The sequence below is a fragment of the Columba livia genome, chromosome 10, assembly GCF_036013475.1.
Source record: "Columba livia isolate bColLiv1 breed racing homer chromosome 10, bColLiv1.pat.W.v2, whole genome shotgun sequence".
NCBI classification, from domain to species: Eukaryota; Metazoa; Chordata; class Aves; order Columbiformes; family Columbidae; genus Columba; species Columba livia.
Genome location: NC_088611.1, coordinates 7071765 through 7095252, shown reverse-complemented (window position 1 = coordinate 7095252; position 23488 = coordinate 7071765). Strand labels below are relative to the sequence as shown.

At 61.4% G+C, this 23488-nt stretch overlaps 3 protein-coding genes across 4 annotated transcripts in view; 2 read left to right on the top strand and 1 right to left on the bottom strand.

Annotated features, from left to right (window-relative positions):
* The window catches only part of CACNA2D2 (calcium voltage-gated channel auxiliary subunit alpha2delta 2), a 217923-nt gene extending 200423 nt beyond the window's left edge, over positions 1-17500 (top strand). The window contains exons 13-39 of one of the 2 annotated variants that reach the window (XM_065075143.1): positions 128-206; positions 391-440; positions 1140-1229; positions 1373-1441; positions 1874-1948; positions 2388-2462; positions 2634-2705; positions 3050-3121; positions 3299-3360; positions 5143-5219; positions 6411-6431; positions 8739-8799; positions 11108-11205; positions 11412-11502; positions 11647-11709; positions 11830-11933; positions 12019-12117; positions 12209-12303; positions 12592-12639; positions 13044-13115; positions 13281-13433; positions 13552-13604; positions 13705-13760; positions 13863-13986; positions 14494-14603; positions 14792-14880; positions 15390-17500. In XM_065075143.1, coding sequence (XP_064931215.1) covers positions 128-206; positions 391-440; positions 1140-1229; positions 1373-1441; positions 1874-1948; positions 2388-2462; positions 2634-2705; positions 3050-3121; positions 3299-3360; positions 5143-5219; positions 6411-6431; positions 8739-8799; positions 11108-11205; positions 11412-11502; positions 11647-11709; positions 11830-11933; positions 12019-12117; positions 12209-12303; positions 12592-12639; positions 13044-13115; positions 13281-13433; positions 13552-13604; positions 13705-13760; positions 13863-13986; positions 14494-14603; positions 14792-14880; positions 15390-15518 — 2187 coding nt within the window. In that variant the 3' untranslated portion in view covers positions 15519-17500. The remainder of the gene's footprint in view (positions 1-127; positions 207-390; positions 441-1139; positions 1230-1372; positions 1442-1873; positions 1949-2387; positions 2463-2633; positions 2706-3049; positions 3122-3298; positions 3361-5142; positions 5220-6410; positions 6432-8738; positions 8800-11107; positions 11206-11411; positions 11503-11646; positions 11710-11829; positions 11934-12018; positions 12118-12208; positions 12304-12591; positions 12640-13043; positions 13116-13280; positions 13434-13551; positions 13605-13704; positions 13761-13862; positions 13987-14493; positions 14604-14791; positions 14881-15389) is intronic. The other variant, XM_065075144.1, reaches the window with a different exon arrangement.
* A 669-nt stretch (positions 17501-18169) lies between these two features.
* On the top strand, positions 18170-21152 carry TMEM115 (transmembrane protein 115). The gene is made up of 2 exons (XM_065075183.1): positions 18170-19187; positions 19933-21152. Exons 1-2 carry the CDS (start codon positions 18334-18336, stop codon positions 20132-20134), a joined length of 1056 nt encoding a protein of 351 aa, XP_064931255.1. The 5' UTR covers positions 18170-18333; the 3' UTR covers positions 20135-21152.
* Positions 21153-21359: 207 nt separating this feature from the next.
* Positions 21360-23395, bottom strand: LOC135580452 (transmembrane reductase CYB561D2). Its single transcript, XM_065075187.1, has 3 exons — positions 23214-23395; positions 23095-23132; positions 21360-22908 (listed from the first exon to the last, which is right to left on the bottom strand). Exons 1-3 carry the CDS (start codon positions 23338-23340, stop codon positions 22405-22407), a joined length of 669 nt encoding a protein of 222 aa, XP_064931259.1. The 5' UTR covers positions 23341-23395; the 3' UTR covers positions 21360-22404.
* Between the last annotated feature and the right edge of the window lie 93 nt (positions 23396-23488).

Here is a 23488-nt window from a genome sequence, read left to right as displayed (position 1 = left end):
AGCATGGTCTGCATGGCAGAGGGCGATGCCACACTGTCCCTAGGGAGGTTGCCGTCAGCTGGGTGCACCTGAGAATGGAAGGTTGGGGTGCCCAGCAGATGGCCCTCACCACCACGCTCTGCCACAGGTGCGGGTCTTCACCTTCTCAGTCGGGCAGCACAACTACGATGTGACCCCGCTGCAGTGGATGGCCTGTGCCAACAAAGGTGAGTGGAGCCAGCACCCAGCTGCAGCGGGGGCTGCGGAGTACAGGGCTCCCCCATCCTGCGGGGGCTGGGACTGGTGCTCCAGTGCATGCCACTGCCAGCAAGGTGCTGGACAGCAGGACAGACAGACTGCTGGACAGGCAGCCAGCCAGCTCTCCAGCTACCTTTCTCTTTCTTTTCCAAGGTTATTACTTCGAAATCCCCTCCATTGGCGCCATCCGCATCAACACGCAGGTACGGCAGGTGCTGGCAGGCACGGTGCAGGCAGGCAGTGCTGCCCTCTGAGGGGTGCCCTGTCTGGGGGTGTGCTCAGGCAGCCCCAGCCCCACTGCAGAGAGCCCAAAAGATGGCAGCGAGTGTGGCAGCGAGCTGGGGAGCCAAGCTGAGCCCTCAGCCAGGCCTCGTGCTATTGAAATAAGTAATTCATCTTCTGCAGCTCCCCATGGACCTGCTGCCTTTTGAGTGACTAATTATGAAACATCAGGCACTAATCAGCACAGAGTAGAACCGGGTGTGGGCAGGGAGGGAGGGCAGGCGTGGTAGGAGCAAGTGCAGGCAGGGCCAGCCCCGGCAGAGCCAGGTGTGTCCACCCCACACCACATCCTCCTGCCCCTTTTCTGCCGCTCTTCTTTATCAGATGCACAGGAGGTGTCATGGTGGGCAGGGGAGCCCCTGCCCTACCCGTACACAACCAATGGTGAGCAGTGGCTTGTTTGCATCCCAACAGGCCCTTTCGGTTCCCAGCTGGAGCTGTGACCCTTGGGTTCCGTAGCTGCCAAGGCCCCTCCCCTGGCTCAGCCTGCAGCTGGGGCCTGCCACCAAGCACCCTACTAATAATCCCTGAGGTGTACGTGGGAACAGGGGTGTCAGCAAGCAGAGCAGGGAGGCATCCAGCTCTTCCTCATGCTCTTCCTCTGTGCTGTGTCTCTGCAGGAGTACCTGGACGTGCTGGGCAGACCCATGGTCCTGGCCGGGAACCGAGCCAAGCAGGTTCAGTGGACCAATGTCTACCAAGATGCCCTGGTGAGGACCCCCAGCCCCAGGGTCCTGCACAGCACATGCCCCCATCTCCCTTGCCAGGGGGTAACCCCTTTCTGCTACCCACCCCCTGCTCTGGGTTCTGGGGCCAATGAGGGGCCATGGGACAACCTTCTGTTCTTGTGCAGGGGTTGGGCCTGGTGGTGACAGGCACACTGCCGGTGTTCAACCTGACGGAGGACAGCAGTGATAGAAAGGTAGGAGACTGTGGCTCCCACCACACTGGCTGCACTGGGACCCCTGGCTGTGAGGCCACAGTGGGGTGGGAAGGGTGCCCCAGTGCTGGATACATGGCTGAAGGGGGAAACTGTCACACCTGGGGTGCTGTCTGCTCTGCGCCCTTTCCCTGGGGTGACACTGGGGTGACTGCCATCCCCGGGACCTGACATGGCTTTGGCAAGCTCTCCTGGTTCAATGGGAACAGCTGGAACACTGGAAAGTCCCTGGGGGGTGCAGTGTCCCGTGGAATGGCTGGCACGCCCCACCCTGTGCCCCTGCGGTGTCCAGATCTGACCCACACGTCCCCAGAAGGAAAAAAGGTCCATCCCTCTGTTTCCCCAATCCCTGTGGTGGCAGTGGCAGGTGACAGCCCTGCTCCCATCCATCTCCCTTCCTGCACTTCCTTCCAGAACCAGCTCATCCTGGGTGTGATGGGGATCGACGTGGCTCTCAACGACATCAAGAGGTTGACGCCACGATACAATGTGCGTGGGGGCCCTTTCCTCTCCCTCCCTGGCCTGTGCTGCCCAAGCCCAGCATGGGAGCCCCAAGCTGCCCCCCCCAGTACCCCATGGCACCCCCAGAAACACTGGCAGCAGCAAAGGGCAGAAGCCATGGTTACAGGCAGGGAGCAGGGCAGGCAGGCAGAGATCAGAGCTGGGTGATGCTCTGGAACCCAGAATAGAGCTGAAACCCTTGCAGGGGCAGTGGGAAATAAACTGTACCGGGGTGGGGAGAGGTGCATCGGGCAAAACCCAGAGCCTGCGGAAGAGATGCTGTCGGCCTGAGAATAGAAATAGATGGATAGAAAAGGCTGAGCCCCAGGGTGGACGTGGGGCGAGCACTGCCTGCAGAGGTGGGGGTGATCACACTGGCACGGCACAGAGCCAGCTGGCCGGCTTCATCCCTCCTGTCCTCCCGCAGCTGGGGGCAAATGGTTACGTCTTCGCCATCGACCTGAACGGCTACGTCCTGCTGCACCCCAACCTGCAGCCCCAGGTGAGGAGGGGCCCAGTGGGGTGGCGGCAGTGGGGATTAGCTGGGCCCTGTGGGGGACAGCTTCCTGGGGTCATTAGGAGCTAATTGTGGGAATTGTGGCGAGTTTGTCTGGGCTCGACAGCGACTGCGGGAGCCCTGAGCCCTTCCCTGGCTCTCCCTTTCTGCCTGCAGATCATCAATTTCCGTGAGCCGGTAACGCTGGACTTCCTGGATGCTGAGCTGGAGGATGAGAACAAGGAGGAGGTGGGCAGACCAGGGGGCAACTCTTGTGATACAGGCTGGACTCCTAATCTGCTGCTGCAAAGGTCACTCAGACTCTCTAGCCTGCCCTGGGAAGTGCCTTATCCTAAGGGCACCTGCATAGCTCCCGTGGGGCCACAGCGGGGACAGGAGCTGGGTCACTGTCCCCTGGGTGCCAGCCCAGTGCCACCTGCCCTGCACCCCCTTGCCTCCCTCCCTTTGCCCAGAGTCCCCTGGGCTGCTCGCCCCTGCACCCCACAGGTCCCCGTGCCACCCTGCTGGGATGGGTGCCAGTGGGCACATGGCCAGGCCCTGTTGCCCTCAGTTGCATCCTCTGTGTCCCCCAGATCCGGAGAAGCATGATTGATGGAAACGACGGGCAGAGGTTCATCAAGACCCTCATCAAGTCCCTGGATGAGGTATGGCTGCAGCAAGAGGGGTTCACAGCCAAAACCCCTGCCGTGCTGAGCACCCAGCCCCGGTGGTGGGGGCTGAGGGACCATGTCCAGCACCAGGCTTGGAGCTGGGGTCCTGTGCCACCACACTGGCAGCATGGCCATGCCACAGAGGCCTGACTGGCTCCCTCTGACCCACAGCAATACATCGATGAGGTGTTCAGGACCTACACATGGGCCCCCATCAAAAGCACCAACTACAGGTGAGCAGCTCTGCTGGTGCACCCCATTCCCCCGGCATCAGCTGGACCCACACAGCACAAGGTGCAGGCTCTCACCTGCAGCTCGGGAGGTCTCTGAGGCCAACAGGGACATGTCCCATGGGCTGTGGGGTTGCAAACATGCCCTCAGATCATTGCACACAGCCAGTGATGGTCTAGAGGACACTGCCAGAAGTGCTGCCTGCTGTTATTCAGCACTGCAGAGCCAGGCCACAGTCCCCGGGGCTCAGGACAGGTGCTGCAGGGCTGGTGTGTGAGGTGCCCAACAAGGGACAGCCTTGAAACCACCTGCCTGCACAGCCAGGAGCTCACGCAGGTCTCTGCCTGCTCAGGGGTGGGTGACAGTGACATGCGTCTTCTCTGCAGCACTGGCAGTGGCTGAGGAGGAGGAGGAGGACTGTATTTATTGCCCAGTTTGCAGCAGTTTGGACCAGCAGATCTGTAAGAAAGACTCTGGTATTGTCCTGTCTATGCTGTCCTACTCATGCTGCCTTCATCCTGTGAGGAGCCATATGGTCCCCCCACTATACCCTCCTCCTCCTTATCACCAGCTCAGGAGGGGCCAGCGAGGGTCATGGCCACTTCCTAGAGCTGCCATGTGTCCCTTGCACAGCTCTGGTCCTGTTCGCCACAGTGGAACCCCTCCGGAGCCAAGCAGTGCTGCCAAGGAGGGAACAGTGACACAGGGTGACATGACTGTGGCTGGGACTGTGGGTTGATTTGTAGAGTGAAAGGTGCTGCCAGGGACCCTGTGGTCCTGTGGCTCCATACAGCAGCAAGGTTGTTTCCAGGAGTTCCCTGGGACACCGTCAGCACCAGGTACCATCAGCACTAAACAGAAAAAAGTCATCACCCTCCTCTTGCCACCTGTGCTTTGGGGTGCCACCACCTCTGCCCTGTGCTAGTGTGCCACCAACTTTGCCATGCTTTTTGGGGTGCCACCACCTCTGCTGTGCTCTTTGGGCTGCCCAGTCTAAGGTGCCAGGTGCAGATGGGACTAGCTGGAGGGGTGGCTTGGGGGGCAAGTCCAGGTCCTGATGGCTCAGGTGGACGTGTGACATCTGATGATGTCTGATGAGGCTCAAGCAGGGAGCGCCCCCAGCTGGTGCAACATCTGGTACAAATACCATCACCAAAGGCCACCAGCTGCTGCAGCGGCACCCAAGAGCCCAGCTCTCCTTGGCAGCGTGTCCCATGGGTTTGGCAGCCACGAAACCACCTCCTGCCACCTCCTTTCCCACCCTTGTCCTGCGTGCCAGAGCCCTAGCTGGTGGGTCCCTCTCCTCCCTGGTTCACCAGTAGCTGGTGCCTGTGCAATGGTTGCCTTCAGTCTCTCCTCGCTGGGAAGGTTTTTTTTCTTCTTCCAAGGGTTTTGTCTCTTCCTGCCTTCCTCCCTCCCTTACAAGGATGCCATGTCTCTCTTCCACATGCATCTCCCTTGGTTCCCAGGCAGGTGTATCTTGCCTATCTCAGCCCTGACTGGACAGACTTGCCACCTCCTGTGCTCAGGGATGCCACCAGGATGACCCTGGGTGCTTTCGGGGACAACCCTGGGTGCCACCAGGATGACCCTGGGTGCGCTCAGGCCAGCGCTGGGTGCAGTCCCTGGCAAGAAGGACATGGCAGGGTGTGCAAGAGGCCCGCGGAGCCACTTGCCATGCGTTGGGTGCTGCTGGGGGTATCAGGCAGGGACTGGGGGCTGGCCAAGGGCTCTGGGTGGGTGTACAGCCTTACAACACCTCTCTGCTCTCCCCCTCACCGCAGCCTGGGGCTGGTCCTGCCTCCCTACAGCACCTACTACATCCAGGCCAACCTCAGCGACCAGATCCTGCAAGTGAAGTGTAAGTAGCCCCCAGCTTTGTCCACCGCCCGCTCGCCCTCCCGCTCGCCCTCATGCCAGCCTGCAGCTGTTGGGGGGAGAAACATGAAGCAAAAACTTGTAAAAAGACATAGGGATCATGATGAGAGGCAAAAAGAAATAGTTAAAAATGAGAGGCATGCATAGAGATGAACAGAGAAGGAAAGGAGCTGCCTGCTGGGGGTGCCCCAGGGTGCTGGGGTTTGGTCTGTACGCTTTGCACCCCAAAACCCGAGCCCCAGGCTGCAAGCAGGCGCTGCCCGGCGCAGGCAGGGGCTGAGCCGCTGCCTGTCGCCTCCTGGGGACAGGAGCTGAGGCTGCAGCAGCCAGCTAGTTTGGGAGCCTGGGGAAGTTTGCATGGATTTCTTTAATTTCCTTTGGTTTATTTTGAGTCTTTGGTTTAAGCCATTTATTCTTCTTTTTATGAGTTCGGTTTCAGTTGGTTTCAATTTTCATTTGGAATTACTCTGTGTACATGTGTGTTAGCCTGGCCCCCCCTTTCTCTCTCTTTCTCTCTCCCCCTGACCCCCCAAGCCTTTCTCCCCCCTGCAGGTCCATGCTGCTCCCGGGGACCCTCTCCCCCGGGGTAGAACTGGACCCTTCCCCTTTCCCCCCCAGTTCCCCCATTACTGCCCCTTGGCCGCCCCAGTGGCTCAACCCCAGCCCCGCTCCAGACCTGGCCCCTGCCACCCCCCCATCCATCGGCAGGAGCCCTGTGGGGACGAGGCCAGGCTGTCCCTGTCCCCGGGAGCGGGGACCGCATCCCCTCCGCTCTGCCCGCCGTGCCATGCATGCCCCCAACTCAGGGAGGATATTTCGATATCAAGACTGTTGCAACTGTTTGCTACTGACGCTCATTTTTCCTTTGGAGTATTGAATATATATATTTATATTTCTCTAGTTATATCTTTGCATTATTTTTATTCTTATTTCATCGTGGCCTTTTCCTTTCGTTACTGGGTTTTTCTTTCCTTTTCTTTTTTTCATGTCGTTTTTTGCAAGAGGTTTCCTTTTGGTATGATTATGATACACAATATTTTTATTCAAACGGCGATTGAATAAAATATTGTTTGTGCCCCCCCTTCCCCCTTTCCACCCAACCCCCTTTTTTTTTTGTTTGTTGTTTTTTTGTTTGTTGTTTTTCTTGCTTTCTCTCTATGGTGGATTCACACAGTACCAAACATCAAAATGAAGGGCAAGTATTTTCAGTCTCAGACCACTCACCTTCACCACCCCGTCCCCTGCCCCGTGTCCAGTCCCCCCCTAGCCCCCTGCTTGCCCATCTCCCTGCCCGTTTGCCACGCCGAACCTGCAAACCGTCACCGACTCGCCCTTCCTCCCTCTTCCTCCTCCTCAACCTCTCCTCCAGTCCCCCCTTTATTTGGAAGCAACATGTCTTGTTCTGTCCATGAGAGCTTTGTCACGATGACCCCCCACTCCCTCCCCGTGCATTGCTCCCAAACCTGGTTCGATATCCTTCAAGAGCCAATTTTGTATGAAACTGCCAGTTTTGATCCATGAGGTTTTTCGTAGCTAGTTTGATACCCTGCTCTTCCTTCCCCCAACCCTCTTCTTGCTCCTCTTCCCCCTGCTCACCCTATTCTGGCTCCTTCTCCCCATCCTGGATCCTCCGCTTCTCCTCTCCCCAAGACAACTCAACCTGAGGGATAGGGCTGTGCAGGGAGCAGGGGGCTGCAGGGGGGCGCCCAAAGATGGCGGGGACAGAGGGGGAGTTGGGGACACAGTCCTCCACCACTTACCCTCTGGGACAGGCTTTTTTGGGGAAGCCCTCCAAGCAGAGCCAAGGCAGGGATGGGACCACCCTGGGGCGATGCCACCCCGCTGCATGGGGGACAGCAAGCCTGGCCCTGTGGGGATGAGGGTTGGCTGAGCCCCAGGGCACTGCGCTGCCTGTCCCCACAGCTGTTTGGTGGCCGCCCCCACTGCCCCAGGGTCCAGCATGGCATGAAGCCCCTGGCAGCTGCAGCATCCTGGTGCCAGCCATGCCTCCCAGGAGCAGCCAGGTTTGAGCCCAAAGTCCCACCAAGGCAGGTGGGGGGTCCTGAGACAGGTACCCACCCTGCAGTGGAGCGGGATGTCACCCATGCAACCCAGGGCAGGATTTGGCCCATGTCCGCACAATGCCCGGCTGCTCACCAGAGCAGAAGGGGCCCCATGGGGCCAGACCCTCAGCTCCTGTGCAGCCCCGCGGGGGGCAGGGGACACCCTGGCATGCATGGTCCCCAGGGGACCCGCCACCACACTCCCTCCCGCACACGCACCCCGCACGGCACCCGCACACCGGCAGCACCTCCTCCCCAGCACAGGCAGGGGGACGGCTGCGGGGGCACAGCAGCGCAGGGTGGGGACAAGGGGGACAGGGCCAGGCAGGCAGGACAGCGGGGAGGTGGAAATGTCACGCTCAGCCCTGTTCTGTCAGCCTTGAGTTGCCTCTTCCCAGTGCTCCTGCGATGGCAATGCTGATGGACCAAGTACGAGTGTTTTGTACTCCTCTCCTCCTCCTTCTCCTCCTCCTCCTCCTCCTCCTCCTCTTCCTCTCATCGGCTTGTACCCAGACCCTGCCTATAGCCCCTCAGAGAGCAACAGTCCAACCTCTGGCTGTGCCATGCAATGCACCGGGGCCCAGGGCGGGGGTGAGGGGGTGGTGCTGCCCACCGGGGGGTCTGACAGCCCCGGGATGTCCCATAGCATCCGCCTACACACCCCCTAACCCCACATGCCCTGTGAGCTGAACCACACATCCGCTGCTCCTCTGCCGGGGGGGTCCCCAAGAGGCACCCCAAACCCTGCTGAGCTGTGACCTCCCCCTTAAAGCAGAGTGAGGTGTCGGGCTGGCAGGTGAGCGTGGCCTCCATCCCCATTGGGGTCCCACTGGCCTGGGGAGGGAGGGCGCCAGTGGGGGTCTGCGGCAGAGCCCGGCAGCGCATTGCACGGCACTTTGTGGGACGGGCAGCCTCTGGTTGGACTGTCGTCGGCAAGGTTCCCTGTTTGGCCATGTTGATGCCTGAAAACTCCTTTTTTTTTTTTCCCCAACAACCAAGTGTTCTGGTGATCCTCCTCTGGCCAGGAGCGCAGCATGCAGTTCCCTGCCCTCGCCCCCACCCCGAGAGAGAGACGCCCCCACACCCTCCCAAACATGCATATATATACATGTGCGCGCATATATATATGTGTGTGTGTCTGTGTGTCCCTGCGTACACGCCGCCGGCTGCGCGTACGCAACCACCTGCAGCCCGCGACCGAGCAAATTCAAGCCGAGATGGGCAAACCTCTCCCGATTTGGCTGTAACGTTCCTTCCCGTGCGGTGCCAGCGACAGCAGAACGGCCTTTTCTTTCCTCTCTTGTTACCAAGAGCAGCAAATGCCTTTTTTTTTTTTGTTGTGGTTCCCTCCCCTCTCTCTCTGTCCGTCTCTCTCCCTCCTGGCCCCCCAGCATCCCTGTCCCCCCTCCCCGCCGGATAACCTTCCCTTTCTGTTGCAGATTTTGAATACCTGCTGCCCAACAGCTTTGAGTCGGAGGGACATGTGTTCATTGCTCCCAGGTAGCTTTGCGTGTGCGCTTGCCGAGGTGTGCATCGGCCCCGGCCCCGCTGCTGACCCCTGCTTCGCCCCCGTCCCCACCTCATCCCGCCTCATCCCCCTCGCCCCCTGTCACTGTGTGTGTCGTGTCCCCGCTCGGCCAAGGGAGGGGCTGCTGCCGGGACCCCAGCCCTGCTCTGCCGCCCGGTTGCATCCAGCATAGTATATATGCACCCAGTAGGGCCCGGCCTCTGCGCGTGCATATATAGGTATAGTTTCTGAAAATCCCCCCGCCCCCAGTAAGGGGCCGGCAGTGGCATCATACAGTCGTGCTGGCTGCAGGGGGTTAGGGAGAAGGAAGGGTAGGCTTCAGCTCAAATTTGGGGTGCCCAGGGGCCTTGGAGAGGCTGCTGGCCACAGGCTGCGAACAGGGACGTGAGGAAAGTGTAGTGGCCCCCAGACAGACAGATACGTCCCCTCCCCTGGGCTATGCCACGCAGTATTGTCACCTAGCAGGGACATAAGGCCATCCTTCAGTGGGCTGTCTGGGGAGCCCCACAGCTCTGCCAGCACTCTTCCCACCGTTGCAGTGCAGCCTCTCACCAGCCCTAATTAACATTACCAGCTAATCACGTGTGTACTTAAAACAGCTGAAGCACTTTATCATTGCAGTTCTTGGAGACTGCAGCAGGTTGAGTTACAGCACAGCCACCTGTACCACCTCAGGTACCCCCGACACTCCCTCTGCACAGCGACTGTCACTCACACCAGTTCTGGGTCAACCAGCCCAAATGTACAGTTATTGTGCAGTCCTGGCTTTGCAATGCAAAGGCAAGGCATGGGGCAGCAGGAGTGAGGCCCAGGTAATGTGCGAGCCAAGGCAGAGTATTAAGGACAAACAAAAAAAGCCTTTTATTAAAAAATTGTCCTGTAGATGTGCTACAGGAATAGATATGGAGGTGGTGTCCAAGCCCATGGAGTGGGTATTCCCATCCCTGCAGTGATGTGACCAGTGTCCAGCGCTGGGCTCTGCGACTGGTGCAGCTGGAAAGAAAAGTGAACTTTGAAAATCAGGGCGAGCCTTTCGGCAGCCCACAAAGCAGCTCTGCCAGCCCCCTCCCCGCCACGGCTGCCAGCCCAGGTGTGAGCGTGCGGCTGGAGAACTGTGTGCCAGGGGTTCACCGGTACCCAGGGCGACTGTATGATCTGCCGGCAGCACTGCTGTGCCCATGGGCCACTGGACATTTTCAGAAACCATATATCCCCCGTCCCCGTGGGTGTGTGAGTCCCTGTATCTGTGCGTGTCGGTGGAGGTATTTAGGTGACTGCTCCCCCTGAGCAGGGGGTGGGGGGCCGGGACAGGCTGGCCAGGGTGCCCCAGTTTTTCAGCTGCCCCATGGGTACACTCCCTGCCACCCTCAGGCATTTGTCCTCTTAACGAGGTTGTTGGCTGAGGCAGGAGCTGGGTGGAGGGAACATGAGCCGGGGAGCCCTGAGCTCACTGGCACTGCCTGTGGCCGCACCGCTGAGAATGGGGGAATCACGGCACTTGGGAGTGGCAGCAACCTGTTTAGAGCCTCACGGTGACCGACAGGTTCTGGCTGTCCCCAGCATCAGCAGGGCTGGCGCTCTGCACTCCGGATGGTCCCAGAGCAGAGCGGGGACACAGCGCCCCCACGCTGCCTGTCCCAAGAGGGACTTGGGGCCAGCAATGGCCATGGGCAAGTGGTCGCCTCCACCAGCCAGGCCCCCCCGGCACCTCACTCTCTACCCCAAGGGTGCAGACACGGCTGCCGAGCGCCCACCTGGTGCCACCGGCACAGCCGCGGGGGCTCCCCGGGAAAACCACAGCTCGCACCCACGGCAGAGCCCCCTGGGGTGCCACAGGGACAGGGCAAGTGGGCCCAGCCCCTCAGGTAAGTATAGTGGCAGGGATACCCCAGTTCCACCAGTAGCCCCACCAGTATGGGGTGAGTCAGGCTCAGGGTTGTACCGCTCTGGACAAACTGGGATCTGTCCAGCCTGGCCATGGCAGAGGTGACGGCACCTCGGTGCCTGTGGCAGTGATGGACCCAGTGGCCGATGCGGTGGCCAAGCTGTCAGCGCTGCAGGGGCAGCGGGCTGGATGCCGGCCAGTCCGCAGAGATACCCACAGCCAGTTGTCCCAGCGGGGTGACACTGGCAGGAGTGATGGCATGTCACCACCATCGTGTCCCCCCGTAAGCCCAGGTGCTGGCAACAGGGCTGGCACCTGCCCCACCGTCCCCAGGGGGGAACTGACCTTACCTTTTCCATCCTCACAAACGACAAACCTTGTCCCCCAAACCCCAGAGAATATTGCAAAGACCTCGACTTGTCGGATAACAACACCGAGTTCCTGGAAAACTTTATTGCTCTCATGGAAAAGGTGACCCCAGACTCCAAGCAGTGTGAGTAGCCCGAAACGTCTGGAGGGGGGGCTGGAGGAGCGTGTTGCAGGGAATGGGAGCTTGGGGGCAGATGGGGTGGGGAGTGAACTGAGCTGAGCTTGGGGTCCCGGGAGCCACTGTGGAGTGTGTGCCGCTGCTGGGACAGGGTGAGGGGACATGGGTGGCCCTCGCCTTCTCCTCCTCTTCATCTCCATCTTCTTCCCAAGGTGACAACTTTCTCCTGCACAACCTGATCCTGGACACAGGCATCACGCAGCAGCTGGTGGAGCGGGTCTGGAAAGACCAGGACCTCAACACGTAGGTTGGGGCAAGGTGACCCAGGACAGGCAGCGCTGTCTGGGGACAGAGGGAGGGGGATCAGGGGGTGAGATGGACTATGGGGATGGGACAGGGGCAGAGCAAAGTCCCACTGATGCCTGGCATGCCTGACTCTTCTTGCAGGTACAGCCTCCTGGCTGTCTTCGCAGCCACTGACGGGGGCATCACCCGCGTCTTCCCTAACAAGTGAGTGTCCGGGGGTGTACATGTGCCAGGCCCCACATGGTGACATGCCTGCTCCCACGGGGCCATCACTGGTGGGACCAGAGCTGAGTGACAGCTGTGGCTGTGGCTGCTCCCGCCCAGGGCTGCAGAGGACTGGGAGGAGGAACCAGAGCCCTTCAATGCCAGCTTCTACCGGAGGAGCCTGGACAACAAGGGCTACATCTTCAAGCCACCCTACAGGGATGGTGGGTGCTGACTGGGGGCAGTGGGGGGTAGCACAGGCTGCCACTGACCCCGTGTGTCCCCTGATGCCACCCCTGCCCTCTGTAGATGGCTACCAGGGGCTGGACCTGGAGAACAACACCATTGGGATCCTGGTGAGCACTGCAGTGGAGCTCAGCATCGGGGGCAAAACACTGAAGCCGGCAGGTAGGCAGGGGACTGGGTGCCCCGCGGCCAGGCTGGGGGGTCCCTGTCCCCACCCTAAGCAGGATCTAACCATGTCTCCCCACTGCCCCAGTGGTGGGGGTGAAGCTGGACCTGGAGGCCTGGGCTGAGAAGTTCAAAGTGCTGGCAAGCAACCGGACGGACCGCGACCAGCTGGGTGCCCGCCGGGTACGTCCTTCAGGGTTCCTGCGGTGCTAGCATGGCACAGGGATGGGGACAGGGAGGGACCTCTGCTCACTGGGGATATGGCTGGGGAGTGCTGCTGGGACACGGTGCCCGTGGCCCCGCTGGACTTGTACCTCCAGCTCAGCCCTGCCCATCACCCTGCTTGGGGCACCCATCCCCTTCCCCTGGGGACACCAGCCTGCCTGTCCCCTCCTGGCCAGAACAGCTCGGGTGGCGGAGGGGGTGGACGGTCCTGCTAACTTGTCCCTCTGGCCTGGTTTCGGCTGACAGTGCGACCCCTCGACCAGCTGTGAGATGGACTGTGAGGCCAACAACAAGGTGGGTGGTGGGCAAGGGTGGGGGAAGCAGGTGACAGCAGGTGGGTGGACAAGGGGTGGCTGGGAGGGCTCTCTGTCCCCTGCCCACCCTGATCTTGCTGTCTGGGTGAGTGTGCCCACCCTGTCCCCTTTCTACTGACAGAGCTCAGGCAGGCTCTGACCACCCTTGCAGGGACAAAGACTGGGGGTTGCCCCGTGGACCCCGAGGGGGCTGTTAAATCCCCCAGGGTGGGTGGTGGTTCCTGCTCTCTGCACCCAGCATGGGTGTGCCCAGCACCGAGATGCTCCTGAGCAGCCCCCAGGCTTGGGGGCACTGCGCTGGCCCCCCTGCTGGATTGGTCAACCCCTGTCCTGCCTTGCCCTGGGCATGACCAGGGGGTGGGTGACGCTGTCCTCCTTCCCCAGGACCTCATCTGTGTCCTCATCGACGATGGGGGCTTCCTGGTGCTCTCCAACCAGGAGGACCACTGGTACCAGGTGAGCAGTGCCCACGTGGCAGCTCTCCTGGCCATGAGATGCCAGCAGGGACCTGAGACCTCTGAGCTCATGTCACCTGTGGTGTGACAGATCCGCTCGAGTCCCCACTGAGGGAGACCCATGGCAAGGTGTCGTTTGGGTACAGACTTGGTGTCCCCATCCCAGGTGGGCAAGTTCTTCAGCGAGGTGGATGCCAACCTGATGTCCGCTCTCTACAACAACTCCTTCTACACCCGCAAGGAGTCCTATGACTTCCAGTCCATCTGCGCCCCTGAGGCCCAGAGCAACACGGGTGCTGCACCCCGCGGCGTCTTCGTGGTGAGCACCCATGGGGATGGTGGCTTCCAGGAGGTCTGGGAGTTCAGGGACCTGCAGGGGTGTCCCCAGTGCCCCACACGGGGACCCCCTGGCTCACTATCTTCCTCTTGGCCTGCAGCCCACCGTGGCTGATCTCCTGAACCTCGCCTGGTGGACCTCAGCCGCAGCCTGGTGAGTCCTGCCATGTCCCCTTCCTGGGGGTCACTGGGGGGTGACAGCAGCATGTCCCTGGGGCAGGGACAGCTGACGTGGTTGTGTTCTCCTTCTCAAGGTCCCTCTTCCAGCAGTTCCTGTACGGCCTCACCTACAGCAGCTGGTTCCAGACGGGTGAGTCCGCAGGGAGTCCCGGGCTGGGGTGGGCAGGGCATGTGTCAGGGGCACGTGGTGGGGGGTCCGTGGCCTCTGGCCCACAGTGCTGTGCCGGCGCAGAGGAGGTGGCAGGGGACAGCATGGAGGCCAGGGAGACGAGCTGCATCATGAAGCAGACGCAGTACTACTTCAGCACTGTCAACGCCACCTACAATGCCATCATCGACTGCGGCAACTGCTCCAGGTGGGTCCATCCCACCATCCCACTGCCTGGGCAGGGTTGGGGACAACCTTATCTGCCTTTGCCAGGAGCCCCGTGCAGCTGCCTGCGTGGAGGTGATGGGAGATGCCCTGCAGCACTTGGGGCACCCGGACAGGGCGGACAGAGTGCAATGTTAGCAACCCCATGGGCTGGGGGATGACAGTGACATCCCCAGGGCTCCTCCAGGTGGGATCAAGTGCTGAAAGCACATTGGTGCCAGTTCCGTGGGCAGCCCCTCAGCATAGAGATGGAGATGGGGATGGGGATGGAGATGGGGATGGAGATGGGGATGGAGATGGGGATGGGGATGGGAATGGGGATGGGATGGGGATGGGGATAGGGATTGGGACAGAGATGGTGATGGTGACGGAGATGAGGATGGGGACACTGCTGACTCAGCCTCCCCAGAGCCACCCACTGGCAAGGCCGGCACCAGGAGTCGGGGGGGGTCAGGGCACAGGGTAAGTGGGGTCACCGCTGCTCCCCTAGGCTCTTCCATGCGCAGAGACTAGCCAACACCAACCTGCTCTTTGTGGTGGCCGACAAGCCCCTCTGCAGCCAGTGTGAGTCCATCAAGCTGCTGCAGGCAGAGGTAAGAGGTATCCTTTGGTAGCCTGGCTCTGTCCCCCCCTGGCTGCAGTGGCAGAGGCGTGGGGGGACCGGTGGGAGTTGGGGGACTGGCAGGGGTGGAGGGAGCTGGCCTGCAGCCGGAGGAGCTGTGGGTGGCCGTGGGGCATGCCACATGCCCCCACTGCCCTGTCCCTGGTGGTTTCCTTGACCTGCAAAGCCCCCCCGAGGGACCCCAACCAGTGTGAGCTGGTGGACAGGCCACGCTACCGGAAAGGCCCCCACATCTGCTTTGACTACAATGCAACAGTACGTGGGGTGCAGGGGGGACAAGGTGGAGGGAAGCCCCAGGGGGCCTCTGGGCAGCCAAGCCAGGGGGTGTCCCCTTGGGGAGGGACAGGGGCAGTGGGTGTCCCCTGGGGAGGGGAGCAGAACCATGGGGGAGGTCCCCAGGGGAGCAGAGCTGTAGGGTGGCCCCCCAAGCATATTGGAGGGGTGGGTGCCCCCTCCATGGGAGTGCAGAGCTATGGGGTGTCCTCCTGGGGGGGAGCAGAGACATGGGAGGACACAGGGGCGATCGGGAGCCTTGAGGTGCCACCTGGGGAGATTAGAGCCATGGGGGACCCTAGAGGTGCACCACAGGGTGCCCTCCTGGAAGGGAACAGAGCCATGAGGGTCCGAGGGGGAGCAGCACCATGGGGTGCCCCCAGGAGCAGTGCTGAGGGGTCCCAGGGCAGGGGGTGCAGCAGGATTGCAGGGGGGTGGGTGATGCCCCCACGGGAAGTGCCCCACAGCCCCTCTGCCTTTGTCCCCACCAGGAAGATACCTCAGACTGCGGCCGAGGAGCTTCCTTCACCCCCTCCCTGGGGGTCCTGCTCTCCCTGCAGCTGCTGCTCCTCTACTCCAGCACCAGCCAGCACCCGCTGCCCCCGGCCGCCTGCCTTTAGCCCCCTCCCCACCCCCACCACCTCTCTTTTCTTTCAACCTTCATCTCCATCACCTTCCCCAGCCCGGTGGAGCAGGAAAGACATTCCCTCCACCGCCTCGGGGACCCCCGTGACGCCGCCAGCCGCAGCCAAAGAAGAGTTGGGGTACAGGCAGGGGCTCCCCGGCAGAGTGGGGACTGGGGGGTGCCCCGGCATCATGTCCTCCCAGCCACTCGGACTCGGAAAGTGGCGCCAGCACCCCCCACCCACCACCCCCCATCCACCTCGCCTATTTTTTTAGCCTGAAGATTTTAAACCAGATCTTTCTACATTGACTTTCCAAGCTTTTCGCCTGGAGCCCGGCGGTGTTCAGTGTCAGCAATGAGGACACGTGGGAGGGAAAAAAAAAAAAAAAGGAAAAAAAGGGAAAAAAAAAGAGGACTTGAGTTGACTGTGCGGGTCAGTATTATTTGTTCCCGTGGGTACCAGTGCCCCCGGCCCCCCGAGGCATGCAGACCCCATCCCTGCAGGCTCGGGGCCGGGGGTGGGTGACTGGGGAGGCAGCCAGCCCAATGGAGCCCTGGCCCCCGCTCCGGGCTCAGCCGCTCTCCCGCATTCTTGGGCCCAGATATTGGGGTGAAAAGGAGGGAGGAAAAAAGCGTATTTTGTTTCTTTTCCGTTCTGCAGATCACTGTGAAATCCTGCCCGCCCCAGCCCTGCCTGCCCCTCCGGCCGCCCTGGCCCTGGCAGCCCTGCCAAAGAAACTGCCACCTGTCCCTAAGGGGGATGTGCCACATGTCCCCAAATGAGGTGTGCCATGTGCCCCGCAGCAGGATGTGCTGCACGTCCCTGAGCAGGAGGTGCCACATGTCCCCAGAAGGGATGTGCCAGGCCCCCATGCCCAACCCTTGGGGCACCGGTGGGGGGGGCTGCCGGCCGTTGTGGGGAGCTGCTCCCCAGGTGCTGCTGAGGTCCCAGCTGGGGACACCCAGCACTGGGGGGCACGAGGTGCCCCTGCAGCAGAGTCACCTGAGGTGCTGGGGCTCACACCAAGGTGGGGGCAACCCCCCTCCAGCCAAAACGCTCAGTGTTGAGGAGGCAGACAGAGCAGCCCCAGCACCCCACTGCACCCCACTGTTCCCCACTGCACCCCAGCCAGGACAGGTGCCACAGGGCTGGGGAAGCCCAGCACAAGGTGTGGGGTGCCCAGCCATGACACCCCGAGGTGCTGCGGTGCAGGGGGTGCCGTACACACCACCCGTGCCCCCTGCTGCTCCCGGCAGCGCCGGGGTCCCGTGCCTGGGCAGGCAGCCTTGGGAACCCTCATCCCCCCGGTCACCCCACTCAGAGCCACCCCATCAACCAGTGCTGGGGGAGCCCCCTCGACGTGGCCAACCCGGGGGGGCTGGGGAGGGTGCCAGGCGCTAATTAGTGCTGGGGTTAATTAATGGTCATTCTGCTTGTAGCTTTTTCAGTGTGTGTTTGGTTACTGTCTCTGGGAACCGTGTTTGAACAGATGGCTCTGTGTTACCGGGAGTGTGTGTACTTCTGTAGTCTAGTTAGGTGCTCTGCCAGAAAACCACCACTATACATACCTATAAATATATACATATATAGTCTATTTTAAGTTAAAAAAACGATGAGACAAAGGGGCAGCACGGCCCTGGGCCCCCCCACCTTGTCCTGCCAGGGTCGCCTCCTGCCCCCACCTGGAAGCTTCTTTCTGCTCATTCAAAGGCATTGGGTTTTTAATTTATTTTCTTTATTTTTAATTTCTTTGGGTTTGGGTTTGGTTTTTTTGTTTGTTTGTTGTTTTGGGTTTTTTGTTTGGTTTGTGTTTTGGTTTTTGTTTTTTTTTTTTTTTGTACAGAAGAGTTGTAAAACTTCAAAAACCAACAAAAAGACAATTTGTAAGATATCGTGTGTGTGACTCCTTGTAAAATATTTTCAAATGGTTTATTACAGAGACTCAGTTATTAAATAATGTTCATATTTTCACTTCACAGGTGGTGGCTGCATCATTGCCCGGGTACGTGGGCAGGGCTGGGGGGACACAGCACCAGGGGCGGGGGGGCAGGCAGGACATCGGGGTGCTCCTGCCAGCTGGGCCACTGCCTGCATGCCTGCCTGCGGCTCTGCCGTGGGGCTGGGGGACAGGGACACGGGCAGGACACAGGCAGCGAGGCAGAGGCAGGAGTGCGGTTCACAGACACCCCCACGCTGCACAGGAGGGGCTGCACAGGGGCTGCGTCCCTCCTGCCCCCCTGCCCCACGTCCTTGTGTCCCTCAGGTCTGTGTCCTCCCTTCCCCACGTCCCGTGTCCATGTCCCCCGTGCCACACACCCCTCACCCGGCCACGCCTGTGTTCTGTGTCTGCGTCCCTGCATCAGTGTGCCCCTGTGCTGTGGGGTCCGTGTTCCCGAGTGTCCCCCGTGCCTGGCCCACACGTGTCCATGTTCTGTCCCCCCGCCCCGGGCTTTGTGCCTCCATGTCCAGGTCCCCGTGGCTGTCCCCCTCATAACTCAGTCTGTGTTCCCGTGTCCCCCCCGCCCACGGGGCCGGCAGACGCGGCCGGACTACATGTCCCAGCGTGCCCCGCGGAGGGCCCTGGCCCCACCCCCTAGCGGTCGGCCCCGGCCCCGCCCAGCGCCGCGCATGCGCAGAGCTGCTGTTTGTCCGCGCCCGGCCTGGCCCAGCAGCGGGGCCCAGCGCGGCCTGGGGCGGCGGCGGGAGGGGCCGGGGCCTGGTCTGGGGTTGAGCGGGGCCCAGCGGGGAGGAGGCGGCGGCCCCGGCGGGGGCGGGGGGCAGCCCCGTCCCGCCGGTGGGGGCGCCGAAGATGCGGCGGTACCTGCCGGTAGCCCGGCAGCACTTCCTGGCGGCGCTGGCCGGCACCAGCGTGGTGGTGAAGTCGCTGAGCGCCGCCGTGGTCCTGCTCTACCTGCTCTCCTTCGGCCTGGACACGGCCTATGGCCTGGGGGTGACCCCCGGCTACCTCCTGCCCCCCAACTTCTGGGTGTGGACGCTGCTGACGCAGGGGCTGGTGGAGGAGCGGGCCTGGGGCCTGGCGGCCAGCCTGGCCACGCTGGGGGTGGCCGGGCGGCTGCTGGAGCCCCTCTGGGGCGCCCTGGAGCTGCTGGTGTTCTTCGCGGTGGTGAACGTCTCGGTGGGGCTCCTGGGGGCCCTCGCCTACTTTCTCACCTACGTGGCCTCCTTCCACTTCGCCTACCTGTTCGCTGTGCGCATCCACGGCGGGCTGGGCTTCCTCGGGGGAGTCCTGGTGGCCCTCAAGCAGACGATGGGGGACAGCACCGTCCTGAAGGTGCCACAGGTCAGAATGAAGGCTGTCCCCATGCTCCTGCTGCTTCTCCTGGCTCTGCTGCGCCTCACCACCCTCATCGAGAGCAATGTACTGGCCTCATACGGCTTCGGGCTCCTCTCCAGCTGGGTCTATCTCCGTTTCTACCAGCGGCACAGTAGAGGCCGTGGAGACATGTCCGACCACTTCGCCTTTGCCACTTTCTTCCCTGAGATCCTGCAGCCCGTGGTGGGTCTGGTGGCCAATCTGGTGCACGGCATCCTGGTGAAGGTGAAGGTCTGCCGCAAGACAGTCAAACGCTACGACGTGGGTGCCCCGTCATCCATCACCATCAGCCTGCCAGGAACAGACCCCCAGGATGCCGAGAGGAGAAGGTACTGCTCACCCGCTTCCACGGGGGTCATGTTTACAGGCAGTGAGGGTCAGGTTTAAAATCCAAACATGGAGATGTGGGGAGATTTGGGTGCAGGGTGCTAGCGGGGAGCCTTCTCCAGAGGGGTCTGCTGGGGGCTGTCCTCCCTGCCACAGAGGTGGCTGGGAGAATTTCAGAAGGTTGGTGGGTTGTTGTCCCACTCTTCCCAAGGCAGAGCAGCGGTGAAAGTGCAGGGGAGGAGGAATGAGGAGATCCTGGGGAAGGAGCAGGCAGGGTTTGGGGATCAGAAATCCCTATAGGAGGGGGATGGCAGTTGCCTGGGGAGGTGGTAGCCCCCACTCACAGCAGACCCACACCCATCATCCTGATACAGGGGAAGGTGCTGAGTCAGCCCCATGCACCAGCCCCCAGCACGCCCGGTGGCCTTCCCGAGACCCGGCAGGAGGGTTTGGCCAAGGCATTGGCACTGCGCTTACCCCTGTCCTGTTTTACACCTTTCGGCCCCCATTCCCAGAGAGGCCTGTGTGCTGACAGCCTCTGAGCGCTCCACGTGGCACAAGAACTCTGCATGTGTAGTCTGGGAGCATGAGTGAGTGTTTTCACGGCAGTCCCAGTGCGCCAGGTCATCTCTAGCGGTGCTGAATCCCCCTTGTCCTGCCAGGGACGGCCTCGCAGAGCACCCCAGTTAACCCCTGCCCTGCCCATCGGACCTGGGGTTAACCCACCTGTCTGCCCTTGCCCCGCAGGCAGCTGGCCCTGAAGGCCCTGAACGAGCGGCTGAAGCGCGTGGAGGACCAGTCGGCCTGGCCTAGCATGGAGGATGAGGAGGAGGAGGCAGTGGTGGCAAAGGCTGACACTCCGCTGTTACCTGACCCCAGTGCGGCCGGTAAGGGCTCTGGCCAGGAGTCCAGCCTCATCACCTTCCAGGACGCCCCATCCCAGCTGTGACCGGCCAACATGCTGCCCCCTTCCCCAACCCGTCTCCATTGGAGAGCTGCTACCCCCCTCGTGTACCACCCACACAACCGGGACGCTCAGCAGGGAGCCGGGACTCCTCCCGTGGCAGAGGCAGGGGGGCTACCTCATTCCAACGATTTGTTGCCACTCACGGCCAGCACTGGCCACCCAGGACGACGATGCTGCCGCCACTACAAAGACGGGGGTTCTTTGAGGCGCTCCCCTGGGCACAGGGCAGGCCATGGCACCAGCATCCAGGAGGGGGACGTGGGGCTGATCCCTGCCCTGAGGCCAATGCGCTTGCCTACATGGGAGCAAAGTCAGCAGCACTTTCTCACGTCTCCTCTGCACTGGAGCTTGGCTGGAGCGCTCAACACTTATTTCCTCTTTTCTGAAGGTAGTTTTGTCCCTAACCAAGGGAACAGGAAGGCTGGCGGGTTTCTTTCCTGAATCCCTTTTCTGTGGGGAGCCTCCCCCTGGCCCCAGCAGGAGCTTATCCTGACTGGTGAGAGGTTTGCCAGGCGAGGGGACAGGCTGCAGGGCAGGAGGGGGCTGCCCAGCCCCTCTCAGCAGTGGGCTGGCACTGCCAGCTCTGGGTTTTGCATATTGGGTGTTCTCTTCTGCCTCTAAGACAGCCCCACGAGGAGCCAGTGCCCTTGGCCACTCCCTGGCTAATCCGTTTGTCAGATTACACTAGAAGCTGGAATTAATTTTTATGGTGGGGCTCTTGCTGCCTCCTCCAGCAGCAGGTTTTCTTTCCTGCAGGTAGAATATGGGGTCCCCCTTCTCTTTTCCTCTGTGTTGCTGGGCTTTTTTTTGTTTGTTTTTTTCTGGATGGAGAGGATGCTTCCTGCGACAGCCTCCTCACAGCTTCTGATCCCCCAGGCAGACCCCAGCCTGAGATGCAGGTCAATGGTGTCATGATTATTTTTTTAAAGGACCACAAAAGAAGGTTTTGTCAACCAGGAAAAACACAGACCTTTCGTTATCAATAAAGAGTTCTTCAAAAGAGTTGGCTCCTGCAGCAGCATATGGGCAGGGGACACAGAGCAGCCCCTGGGGGCTCTGGTGCAGGAGCCTAGGGAGGGGTTTTCGTCCCAGCTGCTCCCAGCAGTTTGAGAGAGACTCTTTGCAAGTAGGATGTGGGAAATCTGCAGCAGAGGGATGTCTGCCAACACCCCAGAAGCCCCGCGGGCAGTAAAGAGGGCTTGTCATGTTGTAGCTGCCTGAAATTTTTATTGAATAAAAGCTCTGGATACAGAGGAATTTCCCAGCCTGGGACCCTTGGCCCTGTCGAAAGCAGGGTATGTGCTGAGGAGCAGCCACGGGGCCACTGCAGCAGACAGAGCCTCATGCTGCCTGGCTGCCCTGATGGCACGCAGGCTGGAAGGCTGGCTGTCGCCCCGGTGAGGTGAGGAGGTGACTTTCTGCCTTCCCGAGGGCTGTTTTGCAGGCTGGCTGGAAGGCTCATCCTGAGCCCTGCTCCCCCTGTGCTCGCACTGTTCCCTGTGCCCCTCAGAGGGACAAAATGCCGGTTTGCATCTCAGCTCATTAATTCACTTTGTAAAATGACACCCACCTTCTGCCAGGCTGAAGCTTCGCTGTCCCAGCCTGCAGGAAGGATTTGTGTGTGGTGATGGGTGCCTGGATCTGCAGCTGTCGGGCAGAGCTGTCTGTACTGGTCACGGAGAGCCCCCAGGCTGTGCCATGGGGATGGATACCTTGGGTGCTGCCACCTGGCTTCAGCTGTCCTGTGGCTGAAGCCACAACCATACCCTGTGCTTTTACTGGCCAAGCTGCCTTGGTGGCAGGAGAAGCAGTGCAGTGCCCACTGCAACCCCCTGGGCGAGCAGGCCTTCCCTGCCATCCTCACCAGGAACATGCCAGTTCCCGGCCTGCCTGCTCCAAAGCAGCCCTGGGTGGCAAGGGGACAAAAAAGAAGCAGGAATCCTGAGTGAACCCGCCAGTTCCCAGCACCGAGCACCAAGCTGCTGTGCAGACCAGCAGCGTTACTTGTGCTGGGAAATGTCCCCACCAAGGCAGGCATGAGATGGGCAACTCCCACCTGCTTGGTGTTACACACATCGTAGCCGCTCCCCAAGGACAGGACACAACAGACAATCCAGGACTAATGAGATGAGTAGGTAGAGATCAAGTTCTAAAGAGACCCTGTGTGAGCAGGGGGCCCCCATGGGGGGCTGTGGGGACAAGCCCTGGCCTCGCTGGCTCGCGCAGGGGAAGTTCAGATCCGTGCTGGGCACTCAGTGCTGGCTCCGCTTGCGGTACAGGTAAGCGTTGCTCACCTGGTTCATGATAACCAGGCTGGTGAGAAGGGGACACAGCATGGCGAGGTACCAGGAGACACTGGTCACCGAGGTGGTGAACCACAGGGAGCACATGCCCAGCATCAGGCTGGCACAGCCCAGCAGGTAGCCCACCAGCCCCGAGGTTGCGTGGTACAGCTTGAGCTTGGCCAGCGTCCAGTTCTTCATCAGCTTGGGGTAGAGCAGGAGCACCCCGCCTGCGCACTGCCCGCTGGCATACAGCACGGCCAGCAGCCCTGTCAGCCCGTGCCAGGTGGCGAAGTGGGGCTTGCCGTTCAGGTGCTTGTTGTAGGTGATGATGCCCAGTCCCAGGAGGGCGCAGAGGAGGGCGAGCAGCTGGAGGGCCCAGTGCACCCGCACTTTGACTTTGCGGGAGAAGGAGCGCAGCAGCGAGGTCTCCGGGGAGAATATCAGCAGGGCTTCCGTCATCAGGAACGAGAACTGGGAGACAGAGGGCAGGGGGATTGGCACGGCCGCCTCCACCCCTCCGCCACGCCCCGGGGCTCTGCCTCCCACCACCCACAGAAAGCAGAGCGGCCTTGTCCTCTCCGCCAGCTCCCCGCGGGTGGTGTCCGTGGCAGGGGGCAGCACGGGGAGGCGTCCGGTAACCGGGGCGGCGGGACTTACCGCGAGGGCCATGAGCAGCGGGTGCCAGGAGAACAGACCTGCAAGGGAAGGGCAGGCGCTGAGCGGAGCTGCGGAGCGGCCCGGCCCCCCGCCCAGACCCCGGTCCCCCCGGCACTCACTCGATCCGGGCCGCGCCAGCACGGCCACGGCGGTGGGGAAGCCCAGCGCCACGAGGTGGGCGGCGGCGCCGGCGGCGGCGCGCAGGGAGCGGTACAGCCGGGACTCGGTCTCGGCTGTCAGGGCCATGGCGGCCTGCGGGGGAACTGCCGCCACCGCCGCCGTCACGGGCTGGCCGCCGAGGGGACCCGATTGGTCGAGACGGGCTGTCCGTCTGCGCTAGGGCCCGCCTCCTCCGCGCCGCTCCGCCACTGAATGGGTGATATGCACTGTCGTT

What these genes read in the sequence shown, in the direction of transcription:
- TMEM115 (XM_065075183.1), top strand. Translation starts at nt 18,334, where the DNA reads ATGCGGCGGTACCTGCCGGTAGCCCGGCAGCACTTCCTGGCGGCGCTG. An exon ending in CAGGATGCCGAGAGGAGAAG is followed by an intron (nt 19,188 to 19,932) that starts GTACTGCTCACC and finishes CTTGCCCCGCAG; the next exon opens with GCAGCTGGCCCTGAAGGCCC.
- LOC135580452 (XM_065075187.1), bottom strand. Translation starts at nt 23,340, where the DNA reads ATGGCCCTGACAGCCGAGACCGAGTCCCGGCTGTACCGCTCCCTGCGC. An exon ending in GCTGGCGCGGCCCGGATCGA is followed by an intron (nt 23,133 to 23,213) that starts GTGAGTGCCGGG and finishes CTTCCCTTGCAG; the next exon opens with GTCTGTTCTCCTGGCACCCG. An exon ending in CGCTGCTCATGGCCCTCGCG is followed by an intron (nt 22,909 to 23,094) that starts GTAAGTCCCGCC and finishes TCTGTCTCCCAG; the next exon opens with TTCTCGTTCCTGATGACGGA.